Source organism: Cryptomeria japonica, chromosome 9, assembly GCF_030272615.1.
Source record: "Cryptomeria japonica chromosome 9, Sugi_1.0, whole genome shotgun sequence".
Lineage (NCBI taxonomy): Eukaryota > Viridiplantae > Streptophyta > Pinopsida > Cupressales > Cupressaceae > Cryptomeria > Cryptomeria japonica.
In genome coordinates this window covers 724678551-724696516 of record NC_081413.1, presented here as the reverse complement: position 1 = coordinate 724696516, position 17966 = coordinate 724678551, and the positions used below count along the sequence as shown (strand labels likewise).

The 17966-nt window shown below is 36.5% G+C and overlaps 1 protein-coding gene across 1 annotated transcript in view; it reads left to right on the top strand.

The window, feature by feature from the left end:
- Positions 1-3660: 3660 nt before the first annotated feature.
- LOC131067424 (uncharacterized) overlaps positions 3661-17966 on the top strand; it is a 138974-nt gene continuing 124668 nt past the window's right edge. Inside the window, exons 1-2 of the mRNA XM_058002423.2 lie at positions 3661-4000; positions 4175-4215. Coding sequence (XP_057858406.1) covers positions 3854-4000; positions 4175-4215 — 188 coding nt within the window. The 5' untranslated portion in view covers positions 3661-3853. The remainder of the gene's footprint in view (positions 4001-4174; positions 4216-17966) is intronic.

Sequence of the window (17966 nt, the reverse complement as noted above, 5' to 3'; positions counted from 1 at the left end):
TTTTTAATAAAAAATAAATCAACAACGACTAATTATAATTTTAGAATAAGGTAAAGACAAAAGTCTAGATTTAAAACTAACTTTCAATTATAATTTATTCTTTTTTGTATGCAAATCATTTCATATTAGAAATTTTAAATGATTAGCAAATTAAATAAAATTAATTATATCAAATACTAAATAATATATATTCACTAAAAAACATTCTATTTTATTTAAAAAAATCACTTTTAACAAGAAAATCAATTTAAAATAAAAAAGATTTTACGTATCTAATTTAAAAAAGCATTGTATTTTATCAAATGAAATTGTTTTAAAACAAAAATCTAAGTTAATAAATTTTTGTGGGATTTATGTTGCTTTAACATCTAATCGTTGTGAATGTTTCAATCGTCTTACAAGCCTCTAAGACGATACCAACCATGGATCGTCCAATTGAGCTTGTAAAGTTCACACAGGGAATGCCTTCGGCGTAAAACTCTTTAATTATCTTCTCATGAATACCAGACTAGCAAGTTGGAAATATAGGAAGATTTCAATAATTAAAAATTAATAAAATATCTTCGTTCGAAAAGATAAATAGAAGAATTAAAAATAAATAAAATATCATCTCACAAAAAGTAGATTTTTGAAGATGCATAAATCATTTTGAAATTTAAAATTAAGATTAATGAGATATTGCCAAAAAGATTGATTTTTGAAAATCAAGGAAAGATAGTAGTTTCCAAATTCGAAAATTAGGAGGATTTTATGAAAAGATTTAATAATTAAAAATTATTAAATATCTTTATATAAGAGGATAAAATGGAAGAATTTTTTTTTTTTTAAAAGCAGGAAATATCCTTGATAATTAATAAACAAGATTTATTAATTATCTCCTCACAAAAAGCAGATAAAGATGAATTAATAAATAAAATTTATTAATTATCTTTATTTTCGAGGAAGATAAATATGATAAATTAATAAAAATGACTTATTAATTTATTACTCATATTTATGAGTTAGTTAATCAAATAAAATGAATTTATTTAATTAAAGGACAAATGAGACAAATAAATAAATTATTTAATTAATTTATTTAGGACTTAGAAGAATTGTTAGTAAAAGGGCTTTAATTAATTAGATCTAAGAGGCCAAGTTAGTCAAACTAACATCCAAAAACCTCAATTTGATCAAATTAAGTCAAATTAGGTCAAATTGAGTCAAATTGGACAAAAATGGGAAGAATTGGGAGAATTAGGTTAGTAAAGACTATGCACATGATATGCTAAAATTAGAAAACACAGGTGTTGACCCTTTTTTAATGTCTACATCAAGTGTTCAACGATGCCTCACAATATAACCTCCCACATTATGCCCTCTTACAACAAATATTGATAAGTGTCTTTAAAGAGAATAATATATCCACACGTCCCTCCAATTACAACACAAACATCCCATTTTTTTTTTTGCTCGATAATAAGTATATTTTATTCAGAATAAGAAAGAAGTACATCCATGGATTTTCTAGTTGTTAGCCAAAAATAATCGCTTCCCAAAACACCACACACCCAACAGATATCTATTTTCTAACTAAGGCCCCAAAATTACCCACCATCCACATGCAAATGCAAATTCATTTTCACAATATCAATTTTTAAATGGGAAATTAAAAATCTCATAGAACCACTAGACAATTCGAGTGCAGAGAAAAATATACCGCTAACAAGTTCAAACCATTAACAATTAACTATAAAAATCGAAAAAAAGAAAAAGGGAGGTTCATGCACCCTAAGAGCTCCCTTCCCCTGCATTTTCATGAATCTTGCACAACCTCTTCCTCTTGCGCGATTGTAGCACTCTACCTTCGACAATGCCAACTTCCCTCTTGGGTTGTCGAACCGCATCATCAAGCTCCTTAATCTTCACAACCAGTTTCAATGCTTCCCACCCACGTTTGACTTCCTTCCTCTGATGTGCTCTGCCACAATCATCTGACCATTGGATGAAAGACAGGGGTTTCTTAAACCTTTCATGCGACACCACTACCATTCCCTCACTTAAGTCGAATCCTACTCCTGAGATTACCCATTTTGTAATGGAGTCCATCTCAACCAAGTAATCACTATGCATAATTGACTCCATCACCTTTTTCACCACCTCCACTGGTTTGCCAAGGTCTAGCCCCCACGCCATGATCAATGGATACACGCCCATGTTCGTGCGATACTGGTTTCTGAGATTACCTAAAACCTTCCCCAAAATTAATGAAAAGCTCTTTATTAGTTGCTCATTCTGAAAGATAAACATTCCTCAGAGCTTTCTTTTTGCGACGTCTCCAAGGAATGGGCATAGTTATTTCTTGGCTTTCAACGTGAAATTCGCTTCCATGATCTCTCTACAACTCTTCCGTCACCCCTCACTTTGCTAGCTCAAAAATTCATCAAGAAAAAAGATTGCCAAATCTTTGGGCAGTGTATACAAATAAATGCTCATTCAAACTGTAATTCCTCCCACATTAAATGCCATGTTCCTTTGCTACCGCTACCCTTTTTGCCCACCTTCTTTGGACAGAGCATTTAATAAATATCGTTAGTGCTGTGCTTTCTTAGATGACCACCAACGGTCCCCTCGATCACTCAACTTGAACTTCCATTACATCAGTTGAATGTGGTACTTCTTATCTCACAAATTTCTCAAGAATTCGAATACACTAAGGTGACCATTGAACATTCGTATAATCGCCACCTCACCATCTCGTAACAAACCTATCCAATTCACAAGCCACGTTGGACAAAAGACATAAACATCCGATTTGATTACTTCATGAAAGTACATATAATTCGTGTCCATTGGAATATTCTATCCACTTGTGCCTGTAGTTACTAGACGAACACCCCATTGCATTGATTTATGAAAGTACAAACAAATTAAATTTTCACAAAATATACTCCTAACTCGGATTACAACATTGCTCAACTGGGACTTGCATGGTGAATATCAAAATTAGTTTTAATCAAATGAGCTTCAAAGTGGATTTTCTTAATAAATTCTCCAAATATAGCAATAAAAAAGATTAAATCAGATTACTCAAAAATAATAATTGGTTAGAACAAAAAAAATGATTGATATATTGCAAGGAAGCTTGAGATTTTGGATTAAATCATGTGTACACATAAACATAATGCATTCATTGATTCAACAATAAAAAAGTTGTTTAAGCAAATATGTGTTTCCTAATTAAATGATCGACTCATAACTAGAAGCAAGAAACATGAATTCTAGACAAAACAAACATGTGAATGCTCAACAAACAATAAATGACAATTTTATGAAGAATACAAGAAAAATATTAAAAAATAAGCACATAACACATTAATCTAAAGATTTTTGTCATCACCAAACTTAAATAGGTTAAAGTATTTTACATGAATTAATATTTTTTTTACTACTTCTATTTTGACATATTACTCTATGTAATTGTTTTGAGAGTAGATCCCTTTAAAAGCCACCGCTATACAATTTAGAATAAAAAATAATAACAGAAATTCAGATTTTTACACTAACCTTTTATCATCATTAAATTTAAATACAATAAAATATTTTAAATGAATTAATATTTGTTTTACAAATACAGTTAAATACTTCAACTTTAACATTTGAAAATAGATCCCCATAAAACCCAAATTTATACGACTGAGAATAAAAGAGATTTCCACAGAACGACCCCCGGGCACTACCTTGGAGACAACATTAGGTTGAACTATACAATTTTCAATCTCAGCGGGAGGTCATCATTTCAAAAAATTCTCATTTAAATTTTTTCACTATCCGATTCTTCCTTGGATTTGGGTTAACGAAAAGTTCAACAAAAATGAGTCCGAGTAGTAGCAGACTCTTAACTCACTTCAACAGATTTATATCTACTAAATACCCATCTGGATCGTTACAAAATTGCAGACTACCTTCAAATCAACCAGCATTCCAAATTAATCATTATCGATTCCTCGATATCTACCAGGCAAGTTAATTACAATTATTTGTAAGGATTTTGATGTCCACTCAAAATAATAATTTTACTCAATTAAATTCAAAAGATGCCCACTTGCTTGAAATGGTGGACTACTTTTTCCTTTATTTGATAGAAGGTTTTGGAAGTGAATACCTTTTTCTTGAAAATTATTTGTTTTCTCAGTTTACAGACAAAGAAGCAATAAAGAAGGAGCGTGCAAGACTGTATGTTTCGTCCAACTTTCTCTCTCTTTTCTTTTCCAATAATTTCTTTGTATTTTTTAATTTAATTTTTACTGTTATTATTTTATATATACAGACAGTTTAAATTTATCTTTTAATTTTTCGGGCTGTTAGTTTTTGTTTTGGGTTATTTTTGAAATGTTGTTGTGGAAATAGTAGTATGGTGTGTTTTGTATCTTTATTTTGTGGTAATGCTTTAATTTGAGATTTATTTTATTGCCGTGCTTTAATTTGAGAGCCTTCCTAGTCTTCATTCGTTATCAGAGCAAGCTAATACTAGCTGTTAAGATAGTTTAAGGTTTCAGATACCTTATCTGGTTACGGGCCTCAACTCAAGCTGCTGTATAAATTGTAGCTTTGATTATTAACTTACAACTCATGGAAGTGGCCTCTTAGACACAATGGTGGAGTTAGATTTGGCCTAGGAAGCTTCTAAAATGTACTGCACCACAAATCTCCCAAGATGCCAACCTTTGCATGCAACAAGATCTCTCCAAAAAATGACTATCAATGACACCCTATAGGCTCTGATACCATGTAAGAATTTTATTATAGCAAACCAAGTTCTGAAGGCCAAACGAATAGCACATAAGAGAGAATAAATGTGACAAGAATAAACTGTATTCCTATCAAGATGCAAATTACCCAACTAAGTACAATGTACATGAGCTTGCTTATTAAGGCAACACTATAGGGAAATGAGAGCACACGATCATGACATGTGGCCTAATGAGATACAAGGGTAGGTAGGAGAAATAATAGAATATTCTACTAAAGGTGAATCACCCACCGAAAGTAGAATGTAATAACAAGATAACACTACAATCAGACTTCTCCAAGTTTTTCCTCATCTTCAGCTTGCTAGAAAAAAAAATCAGACTTAGAAAATGTGAGTGAAATCACCAAATGTGGTGAAACTGTGTTGTTTTGGGGGAAGGGGTGGGGCTCACGTCAAATTAGGGCTACCAACAAACCCCAAAAATAAGTCCCCTTTTTTATAAATTATTATTTTTTGCTTTTTTACGGTTGGACGATGAGAGACGTTTGGACGTCTCCCTGCTCCTCGAGAAACGCCTAGGCATCTCCCAAGGAGACGTGGAGACACTGAGAGTCTATCAAGGAGACTTGGAGACATCTTAGCATCTCCACGTCTCCTTGGGAGATGTGGAGACATTTCCTCGTCTTCGACAGAGCATCGATGGCGGTGGCGAGACGGCGAGAGGCACCATGCCCTTGTCTCGAAAATGTCTCCGTCTCGAAAACACGGGTCTGAGGAGGGGCGGGGGAACACGTTTCCGTGGAACGCTGATATTCATATTTATGATTCCTTGTTTTATTTGTCTAGTTATTGTTATTGCTTACATTGCTTTTTTTTTATATCAGCTCAAGAAATTTAATTTTTGTGTTCAAATAGTTGATTGGAAATCCCATGAAGCTTGGGATGTGCCGTATAGTCTCCAGGTAAGTCTCATTGCAAGAGATTGATTGAAAATTTCAAGAAATTTGATGCCCAATCCTCGCTTCTTCCCTAGACCCTGTTATAGTTTCTCATGTCACCAAGGGGTGCTTGAAGCTAGGATCCATGAATCTCGATGGTAAGCTTCTTTGTGCCCTTTTGATGTTAGAGGCAAAACAACTTGGTCTTGAGAGAAAATGCATTAGATAGACATGAATTGACAAAAAGGACAACTCTAATAAGCTGAGTGCATTTGATCAGAGACGGTCACCTATTTGTCCATTTGTTTAAGACATTTGAAAGTTGTCTTTATGCAGTATCCCAAGGAAAAGCTTGATAGTTGGAATGAATAAGGACTACCAATGTGTGCTTACTAATTTTTCTTCCACGAAACCACACACTCCTTGGACTTCCACTCATTTCCAAAAGGAGATGTTAGAATATCTTAGAGTGTATTTGTCTTTATTTATTTGCTGTCCTAAATCTGGTATTGCACAAGAATTTATTTAATATTTTTATCTCACTAATTAGGACTGTTGAGTTGTAATGTCCCCTACTTGGAGGCAGGCTGTTTATCAACAATTAATCTATATTATTGAATGCATCATTACATCTTAATTTAAATGTTTAGATTAGTAGGCATTTACTTCTTAATAATACAATTTCGTAACCCTATATATCAAGGTCTTATCCTTGTTACTTCTCTAACCCAAACCGAGGAGGGAAAATTATTGTACTAGGGAGCTTAGATACTAAGTATGAATGTTAAGTGAATTGACAATGAATTTGGAAAGTAAAGTAACCCTCTTTTAAAATAGACAAGTTGAATTAAGCAATTTGAGACTAAGTATGAAGATGACAAAGAAATGATTATATCTTGAGATAGAGATGCGGGATGAAGCTGTGCACCTGGAATTAGCAGTAAAACGTTGAGATGAAGCTCCCTTGCAAATTTGAGCGAAAGTTGTCGGGATTGGATTGAAAGTGTACTTGGTCCTCCGAAAAATCCGCGTGTTGAAAAGGGTTTTTCCGTCTATGAAAATGAAGTCTAAACCTGCAATTACAGCTGCGCACCTACAACCTACATATAGAAAAGAGAGGAAATGTTGTTGGGATTGGGGGTTTGCCTTTAGGTCAAACCTCGGTTTGGCTTCGAGAACTTGGTTTGCTATAGGAAAATTCTTACATGGTGTCATTGATAGTCATTTTTTGGAGAGATCTTGTTGCATGCAAAGGTTGGCATCTTGGGAGATTTGTGGTGTAGAATATTTTAGAAGCTTCCTAGGCCAAATCTAACTCCACCATTGTGTCTAAGAGGCCATTTCCATGAATTATTAACTTACAACTCAAACCATTTTTTTTTTTGGGTTTGAAAGAAATGAAAAATAAAGAAAATATTCAACACAACAGATGTGGTTTGTAATGTCCCCAATGGGACAATCCTAGGAACAAGCAATTTTATTTGTATTTTCTGATTTTTTCGAAAAGAAATAACACCAAACAGCAAGTGCACAATCTTATCACAAATTTCAAATCCTTGTTTGTTGACGTCAATGAATCATAAACTCTAGGATGATGAAAATGCTTAATTTCAGCAACTTGAAAGTTGAAACCCTCCCAAAGATATTCAATTTATTTACAACTGCTGGAAATTACAATGCTGATATAAATAGGGCTGGAATCTAAATTTCAGAATTCTTTAAAACAATTTTTTGCCACTCACAAGGCCATACAGCTGTATCAATTGCTGATGCAAAGTGTGACAGCTAGAAAAGCGTTTGCAGCATTTACAAGGCCGAAGTAATGGTGTGTTTGACTGATCCAAGGTGGATGGCAGCACTGGAAACACCAAAAATTGCTGATAACAACTGTTGCCGGGAATAATCATTATGTTATGTTGTCATATTGTTGGTTGAAAATTTTGTACACTTGGGGAAATATACAAAATTGTGGTTTCAACCACAGCACACGAGTAAAAACTCTCCTAATTAAGGGAAGGCTCCCCCTATCTAACTACAACTTTGAAAATAAAATAAGATGGGACAGCAATCTTTCTTCTTTTTTCAAGAAAGACAATATCCTTTTCTCTTCACAGAAAATGATAGCGATTGAATATGAACAACAGTAACCACTTTCAAGTGAAATGAGAGAAAGGAAATGAAGTTTCCTGAAAGTGCAAAGACTTCCGTCACTTCCTTCGGGACGGGGCAGCAATATCAAGCTCAAAGACTTGACTATTGGAAGTCCTATCTACCCTTTGCTATACTAAATTTTACAATGAATAAAAGACAACAGCTCAAAGACTGGAATAATCTATTCTTTCAACACAAAGATAAGAACTAATGCAAGCTCAAAGACTTGTTGCTATTTCTTATCAAACAGTAATTTTTCCTCAAGAATAGACGCAAGCTCAAAGACTTGCTGCTCCTTCTAGAGATTTTCCTATTTTAATTAATCTTCTCTACTTGCAGCTCAAAGACTTAAAATCAGATTGGACTAAGCTCCTTTAGAAACACTTTGCATGGAAGAAATAAAAAGATTCAAACTCAAACATGTAGCTCAAAGACTCAAAAATTGAGTAATCCTTCTTTATTATTCTTCAAAACCTTCAATTCACATACATAAGCTCAAAGACTTCTTGCTGTAAATTTGGTAGAGTTTTTGCTTGCTTTCCAAAAAATAAAAATTACAATAGACCCCTCAAGTATTTATAGAAGAGGAGCCTTGAGAAAAAGGTGGGAGGATCCTAACTAACTTGAGAGATTCTTTCAACCACCAAGACTCATTCAATAACTAACTGAGACTTCATTAACTAACTAAAAGTTATTCCAACTAACTAAGACTTATTCCAACTACAGTCCTAATCGGACACAACTTGTAGTTGCCTTACATGTAATTACAAAAGTGCAAGTAATGTGTAACTTGCTTTTTACAAAAAATACTTTTACATGTAACTTGTCAAAACTAAATTACAACTAAAGATTACAAAAGAGGGAAAATTCAACTAAGTTTTGAAAAACACTTAAGTTGCATTTTGTGAAGACACAAATCCTTGAAATTTCTGGATGCTCGCTTGTAGTTCATCGGGATTCGGTTCATGGGTGTTCTTGGCAACAACCATAGTCTTCACAATAGTGTCGTGACAACAGAGGAGCGCATAATTGTTTTTATCCAGGATAGACTGGATTTCATGCAGAAAGGCTTGGTGTTTCATCAATGCTTGAATTGAAGCTGCCGAGAATTGTTCGCTCCTCCATTCAATATGAATCCTCATCTGTAAATCAACAAGAACTTCTTCTTCTGGAATCAGCTCTCCATCCTGACTTACTATGTTGCAAGAGGCCCTTTCACAATGTGAGACAATATCTCAGAAAACTTCACCCCGGAATCTCCTTGCATAACCGATCTCCTCAATGAGGGATTTAAGAACAAGGGTCTTGTTTTCCAGGAGTTCTTCAAATTCCAAGTACATGACCCTGGAAGAGATGATAGCGTGCTCCTGTAGAAGACTCGGCTGTTGTTGGGGCATGGTACGCCAGATTGTCAAACTTTCTTCAACACTTTCCAGATTCTTTTTGAAAGTATTAGAAGTTAGATCCAGTTTCTCCTCAACAGTCTCCAACTTAGACATTATCTGAAAAATGTCTTTCATTACCTGCACACATAGATCGTGAAGTTGATCAACCCAGGAATCCAGTGCTTGTACTTTTTAAGTAGCCCTTTCCACTCCACGAATTGATTCATGGGAACTAGAAGAACCTATTGAGTTACTCCCTTCAACAACAGGTTTTGTAATTTTATGAACGACTGCCATAAGTTGTCGGTTTTCCTCTTCTAGCTTGTCTTTCTTTGCTAGAAGATCATCACACCTTTGCACCGGCGAAGCAATAGGAACCTAAGCATCATGTTTAATGACCTCATGCGTTCGCTTGCCCAACTCTATCGTTGTAACCTTATAATCAGCAGCTAACATTTCATCAAGTGGTTTATCTGCAATAGGTTCCACGATTTCAGCTACCTTCATCTTGTTACTGTCAACAGTTACTCTGGAGATAGTCTTGGCCTTCTTAGCAACTTTGGATCTGGACTGTTTGAGTTGCTGGTAATCAAAGGCATCAGGTGAGATTTCTTGCTTCTTCCTTTTCGGGGTAAAAGAACTAAGCCATGGAGGCAAAGTCATCAACTCCCCTCCAGTAGCAGCCGTAGGCAAAGGAGAAGCAGTTTCTGTTTAAATCACCGTGGTCATCTTGGGAGGAATATATGTTTGGACAGCGACCACGGTTTGCTTAGTTACCAATGGGCATGAAGATTGCCTCATGAATTCTTCAAAACCAAAAGTGGAAGTATCAATTTCTGATAACTGGATGCAAGTAGGAATATTCTCAGGAACTTTCAACACACACTCTTGTTGATGATCAGGAGATGACTCGTATGCTGAAATGGGAATTGCATTCTGAGGAGACTCATCCACAAGCAAATCAGGAGGAGAAAGAGGCGTATCAATGGAAACTAGTGGAATGATCTCATGAGGCGAGTCTGAAATTGGAGATTTGGGAGCATCATTAGATTGCTGCCCCTCTTCTGGATTATCCAGATCAATTACCTGAACATGGAATCGTGATTTTTCCTTCCCACGAACAGTCGTTTCCTCAGGAGGAAGCACTACTGCACGACTGACTCGCAACTTGATCCTTGTGCCCGAAGATGAAGCACCCTCCTTGTTGTCAATCTGAATCTCAGATTTTCGTCCAAGAGGCCCATAGAATCATCTTCTTTACCAACCTTGATTTTTATAAGTCTAACAGCATTACTTTTCAGCCATGCGTTGGTGTTGGCCAAGATAGGCTGAAATCTGTCAAGGATGGATATGCACTCCTTGTGTGACCATTGGATCAAAGGAAGTGGAGCTTCCTCAACCCTCTGTGAAGTGTATTCAGGATCAAGTATATGCCCGTCATCAATCAACCCTTGTGGGATATCCACCAAGTTCAAATCAACAATTTGCTCAACAGTGAGCCTGCAGTAATCCATCTTCAGAACTTCGGCTTCTGTGCGGAGATCTACCCAAGTATCTTCAATGCGATGAACATGCACAAAGGATTTATTGATCTTCTCCTTCATACCACTATAATCAAAATCAGCTCTAGGTTTAAACCTTTTGAGCTTGATTTCCTGCAATTTAGTCTCCATGGCCTTAGCCTTCACAGATGTGACAAGGGAGTACCGATCAATTTTCAATGGGTTTGTGGTAGAGATCCCCATTCCAACCTTGTGCTTAGCAGACTGAAAAGTGTGGACAGCCATGATCTGTCTTTCCAACTCCATAAGAATGATCTTATCAGTTGGGTATCTGGGAAGCATGTATGGCTGACCACCATAGCATCTGATCCTCATATAGGTGAAGGTGGGAAACTGTAGAAACAAACATCCATACTCGCACACCTTGTCCCATGCCTCATCTGATACTCTTGTTCCTGAGATTTCTGTCAAACTGACACATGAAATATCCAAAGAATGCATCTTGGATTCTTTTGAAATGCAGTCTGCTGGGTTTCAATGGCAACTGGTCATAATACTCCCAAACTGGTATAAGTGAGCGATCACCCTTGGTAGAAAGACCTCGAAAGTGTCTAAGTGATGCTACTAAGTATACCAAATATGAATTCATGAAGAAGGTCATGGTGGTAGGAACTGTTGCAAGTTGTTCACACAAGGCATCGCTGATGACTTCTCCCCATGAAATGTGATGTGATTGTTGTATGAACATGATGAACTGATACATCCATGGCTCAAAGACATTGGAATGCTCAAGGCCCATCATTCTGCTGAGAAGGGTTATGGTGTCTCCTATCTCCCATTTGAAATCGCAGCGGTACAACTTCGCCCACCTTGAGAAGGAGGCTTGTGGCTCTTGGATCCACCTATTGATGTGTCGCTTGCAATCTTTTTCCCTCTTCACATAATAATCTGATGCACTTTCTTTGGAGATTTCCATATAAACAGGTGCAAGAGGTATTCTGAAGACCTTCTCAATCATATTTGCATCAAGACGGATTATAGCTTCGCCATCATCATTTTTGATGACTCTTGACTCTTTGTCAAAATGATGGGCGCATGCAAGAACGAACTCAGGTTCTAGGGCAGCCACTGGGAAAGAAGATACATGATGGATATGGCTGTCCAACAGCCGCTATCCTGTGGATCTTCTACCCTTTTGACGAATTCCGACATATCAACGTGCCCTATTTCCGTGTCTCTGATGCGATCCAAAGGAGAAGAAACCTGGGAAGGTGCAACCTCGTTTTGATATTTGTCATATTTGTATTTCATCTTCTTTGGAGTTGGAGATGCCGACAAATCTGACATTGATTGTGAACCTGGAATGCTGTGATGAAGACTTAAAAGAGTTAAGGCAACATCATAGTCAGCTGCAAATATCATTCTTCCTTCTCCAAATGGGTAAAACTTTGATTCTTGAACTTTACGATTTTGTGAGAGGAAGAGGGGAAATATGTAGAAATGGGAAAATCTTGATTTTGACCAATTTCGGATCTTGGGGGAATTTTCGCAAGTATACAAGTTGGAAAGAACATACATGCAATCGGGGTTTTAAAACCCGAATACAAGTACACTTGTAAATTCGCAAATGGAGAAATGGACGAAGGATGAGATTTTGACTTGCGGAAAATGACGGAAATGGAAAGTACGGATATGGGGAACATGAATGGATAGAAACGGGAAAATCCGGGAAAGTCATTTTCATGATCATGAAAATGGGAAGAACTCTTCAACATGTAATCCGGTTTTCAAAACCCGAATTTCCAAGGGAGGGGTATTTCACACTTTTCAACTTGGAATTTTAACCAAAAATGGTTAAATTCCTTAACCGTAGGGGAAGAACAAGAATTTTCAGCGAACTTGTAATCGAGATTAAAAATCCCGAATACGAGTAAAGAGGGAATTTTGGGAAGAACAATGCAATTCGAAAATTGCATACCAAGGGGAAGATTTCTCTCACAAAAACCGATTTTTGGGAGAAGAACAACACATGCCAAAAATGCAACTAAGAAAGAAAACTAAGGGAGCAAGAAAATAACAAAAAGAAGGAAAGAAAGGGAAGAGAACATACCTTTCTGGAAAATGCAAAAGCTTCTCCAAAAATGCAACCAATTTTTGGAAAGAAGAGAAACCAATAAATAGAAGCAATCCGCAATGCCAAACCCTTAACACGTTTTTGCAAAAATGCTCCAAACTGATAAATTTAGCAGCAATCCCAAATTTGGAGGGCCAAAATGCCAATGAGAGAGCACACCCAAGAGGGTTATAGCAAAACGCCTAAGGAGGAGAAGAAGAAATGGTGTCAAGTCTTTGCAAAACGCAGCCAAAGGAATCATGTGAAGAAAAACGTGCCACCAAAAGCATCTTCAATGGCATCATTAAATAGCTCGAAACTCCTCCCAAACTCAACACCTAGGTGAGAGAGGTCAAAACGATTTAGGAGATTGCAGCTTGTTGGAGATTTGATCAACTAAAATGTGGCATTAAAGAAAAACGTGATTGCTGATTTAGGGCGAAAAACCAGTCAATGCAACCCCCAAATGGCGTGACAAGTGGTTTCAAATGCATGAGAATAGGGTAGAAACCAAAACGCCTCTCCTTCCTTGAAGATCTCCACAAAAATCGATTGAAAACTTCAACAAATTAGCTTCCAACTGAAAATCGGGTTTTTTGGAGAGAAGAACAAGTTCGATTTTACCCTTGCATGTGAAAATGGGGTTTTTAGATGACAAATACAAGTTTTATTTTCACTTTTTCACTTGCCAAGCCAAAATCGGGATTTTTTAGACAAATGACAAGTTTAAAATTCACTTTTTCACTTACCAAGCCAAAATCGGGATTTTTTAGACAAATGACAAGTTTAAAATTGTCAAAAATGCACTTGCAAGGCAAAATCGGGTTTTTTGGAGAGGAATACAAGTTTTAATTACTTGTAAAAGGGAAATAAAATCCTTACAACAAGTTAGAAATGCTTGCACATATGTAATGGGGATTTAAAATCCCTATTACATGTAAAAACCATTAAAGTAGGGGTTTTTAGACCAAACTGCAAGTTTACTTGTAATTGAGCCAAAAAATCCCTATTTTAACTAAACAAGACCAAAAAACAATAAAAAAGACAAAAACAAGAAAGGGAAATTTAAAACAAATTGCAAGTAACATCTTTTAATAAAAGTGCACATGTAATAAGCTAAAAATTCCCCTACAACAACCAAAACAATGAATATCATTAAAACTTGCAGTTTGAACAAAAATCTCCACCTGCAGTTGGGTTTTTAAAACCCGAAATTGAAGGAAAGACATAGCAAACGAATCCAGAATTTGACGAAATTCAAAACGCAGTTCGAGGATGGACTGAGGATTAAGCCAGTCCAAGGATTAGTCAAAATTCTGCCTCAGGAAGCGTGCCATAGAGTAATTTTTTTTCATTTTTTCACAATAATTTCATGTAGTGGTCCTTCATTTTTGGAAACAAAAATGAGGACAACAACTGGCTCTGACTAGGGAATTCCTTCATTTATCCTTCAAGATTGTGAAAGAAAAGAATCCAGAACTCTAAGTGCCTTCCTCTCATCCATTGGGTCACAGAGTCAAACAAAGCAAAAACAAACAAACAAAAGACGCAAAACAAACAAGAGAAAGACATTATTTACAAGAGGTTACCTCGAATCTTCATTCAAAGTAATGCTTCAAATGCTGACCATTATAAGGCAGCGCAGATGGTGTACCATCATGATAAGCCAAGATAAAACTATCTTCTCCAGCAACACGGTGAATAGTGAAGGGTCCTCGCCAAAGAGAATCAAATTTGACATGTAAACCTTTCGGTTCCCTTCGCTTATCCCAAAGCAAAACACGATCACCAACTTGGAATCCTTTTTGCTTTGCTTTCTTATCAAAAAGGACTTTGACTTGTTGCTGATGTTGAGCAATTCGGTCTACCACTTGTGTTCTTTGTTCTTCCAGCTGAGAAAGATACATGATCCTTTTGTCTAAAGCATTCTCATAAGTTTGATCTTCAATTGCTTTAACCAACTTGAGAGCAGGAAGTTCCAAAGTGATTGGTATTTCTGCATTGATCCCATAAAGAAGCTGAAATGGTGACATACCAATAGCCCTTTTGGGTGTAATTCTGTCCACCCATAAAGCATAAAAAAGAGCCCTATGCCAGGACCTTTGATTTTCCTCCACAAGCTTGCGAATAATAGTGATCAAATTCTTGTTACTAGATTCCGCCTGAACATTACCTTGGGGATAATAATCGGATGAATGAGCTAACAAGATATTATACTCAAAGCAAAATTGTGAAATTTCAGAGGAAGAAAAGGTGGCTGCATTATCAGTCACGATTTTGAATGGAACACCAAACCTGGAAATAATATTCTCCTTGAGGAATCTGCATACTATCTCAGAAGTAGCGTTCTTTACCGGTATTGCTTCCACCCACTTGGTGAAATAATCAGTAGCTGTAAGGACATACGAATGACCTGCACTTGAAGAGGGATTGATCACACCAATGAAATCAATGCCCCACTGTTGGAAAGGCTCTTCAACAATAACCGGCTTCAATGGTAATGCTGCAAGCTTTGATTTTCCTACAAACTGTTGACAATGTACACACTTACGCACCCATTGGAAAGCATCTTGAAAGAGCGTAGGCTAATAATACTTTGCTCTCAAAATTTTGTGAGCAGTCACTGGTGCAGAAAAATGTCCACCACAAGCCATGTCATGGAAAGATTCCAGCAATTTGGTTTGTTGTGCTTTGTCAACACAACGGAGGAAAGTACCATCAATTGCTCTTTTGTACAAACCAGTATCCCATAATATAAAGTTCGCAGCTTTCAACTTGATACTTCTTTTTTCCTTGAACGACAAATGTTGTGGACATTCACCATAAGTCAAGAAAAATGCTATATTAGAGTACCATTCATCAGTAGTACTAACAAACAATACCTTGGGAAGGTGTTCAGGATCATCCAATTCTTGCTTCTCTGGAATACCTTCAACCATCAACTGACAGAGTCCTCTTCCTTGAACAAGCTTTGTAGGCTTAATCTCCAAGTCATACTCTTGGATTTTAGCAATCCAATTTCCTCTCTTTGTGCCAAACTCCTGTTGTGTTAAGAAAGATTTGACTGATGTATCAGGAACTAACACAACGGTATGAGAATTCAAGATGTAAAAACGAAAGTTCTTAATTGCTTTAACAACCGCATAAGCATTCTTCTCAATAGAGGAATACTTGAGTTCATGAGACTTCAAAGGACAACTCATGAAAGCGATAGGAGATTCAATCCCTTCTGAATTTTTCTGCATCGGAATAGCCGACAGAGTATGCTTGGAAGCATAACTATACATGATGAACTCCTTGATGTAATTGGGACAAACCAACACGGGTGCATGAGCAATTGCATCTTTGATTTCATTGAATGCTGCTTTTCCTTCAGAATTCTAATGGAAGGCAGACTTTCCTTTCATCATATCCACAATATGACGAGTGTTTTCTGCAAAGTCAGGAATGAATCTTCGCAGAAAATTTACCTTACCAAAGAAGGAATGAACAACAGTCTTGTTGGATGGCAAAGGGAGATTCTGAATAGATTTAACCCTTTCAGGATCAACTTTTATACCTTCCTTGGAAACAATATGACCAAGAAGTTTTCCGTCCGTCACCCCAAAAACTGACTTCTTGGGATTGAGAGAGATGCTGTGCTTACGACATCTTTCAAGTACATCTTGTAAATGAAAAAGATGATTCTCACGATTTTTAGAAAAAACAGTAAGATCATCAAGATACACTACAATATACCTTCCCACAGTACCACGGAAAGCCAAGTCCATAGCTCGTTGGAAAGTAGCCCCTGCATTGATCAACCCAAAAGACATTCTGCGGTAGGCAAATGTACCCCATGGAGTAGTAAATGCAGTTTTATGTTGATTAGGTTCACTAACCTCAATCTGATTGTATCCCGAAAATCCATCTAGCATAGATAGCATTTCGGAACCAGTCACTGTTTGCAAAACTTGATCCATGATTGGCAATGGATAATTATCCTTGAGTGATAGCTGATTAAGATTTCTGAAATCAACACAGATACGTATTTCTCCATTCTTCTTACGCACCGGCACTATATTCGCCAACCATGTTGAATGATGGATGGGAAAGATAATACGAGCATCAAGCATTTTTTGAACTTTAGAAAGAATGGTACCTGAAATCTTCGGATTATACTGGCGTTGCTTTTGTTTGAAAGGTTCTGCACCAAGCTTGAGAGGAATGTCATGCTGCACTTCCTTGGGTTGAAAGGATTTTAGATCATCATATGAATATGCCAAGACATCACGGTATTGGCGCAAAAAATAAACTGATCTCTCTCATCTGAAGTGCAGTTATTGCCAATATTGACAAACTTTGGATCTTCATCTGATCCAATATTATATTTCTCATATCCCATAGGAGAATCAGCACTTTCTTGTTGCCGTCTCTTGATATAACGATCATGTTGATCGAAAAGTTTTTCAAGAGAAACCAACCCCTTGGGAATTTTATTTCCTTTTAGCTGAAGAATATTTTCATCTGATTCGGATGATGTTTCAGACATTGAATCTGAAGACAAAGAAGTAGGAGAATTACTTCCTTCAAGATATAGGTTGTTGAAACCATCTTCTGCTTGCAAGAAATTATTGATCTGCTTGTCATCATTAAAAATCTGCCAATGATCCCAATTGTCAGGCACGCTAGGTCGGCAAATTATCTCAATAATATATTTATCTTGACTGAAGTCAAGATGGGGAATTAACGAAGTAGCTGAAACAACAAGAGAATCAGCCCTATCATTGTATTCACGAGGAACAACTGAGATATTAAAAGAATCAAAATCTTCAATATTTTCCCATACCATATTGTGGTAATGCTTGAGTCTATCATTCTTAGTTTGATATATGTTTCTCACTTGACAAACAATTAATTTTGCATCACTCTGGGCATGAAGATTTTTGATTCCTCTTTTCAATGCAACGCTCATCCCTAACAAAAGCGACTCATATTCAGCCGTATTGTTAGTATTAGCAAATTGCAACTTGAAAGAGTAAGGGAAGATCTCTCCCTTAGGAGATATGAAAACTACACCAGCTCCGGATCCATTTGTAGCGCAACTGCCATCAAATTCAAGATTCCACACATCATTTGAACTGTTGTTTTCATTGGAATGATTAG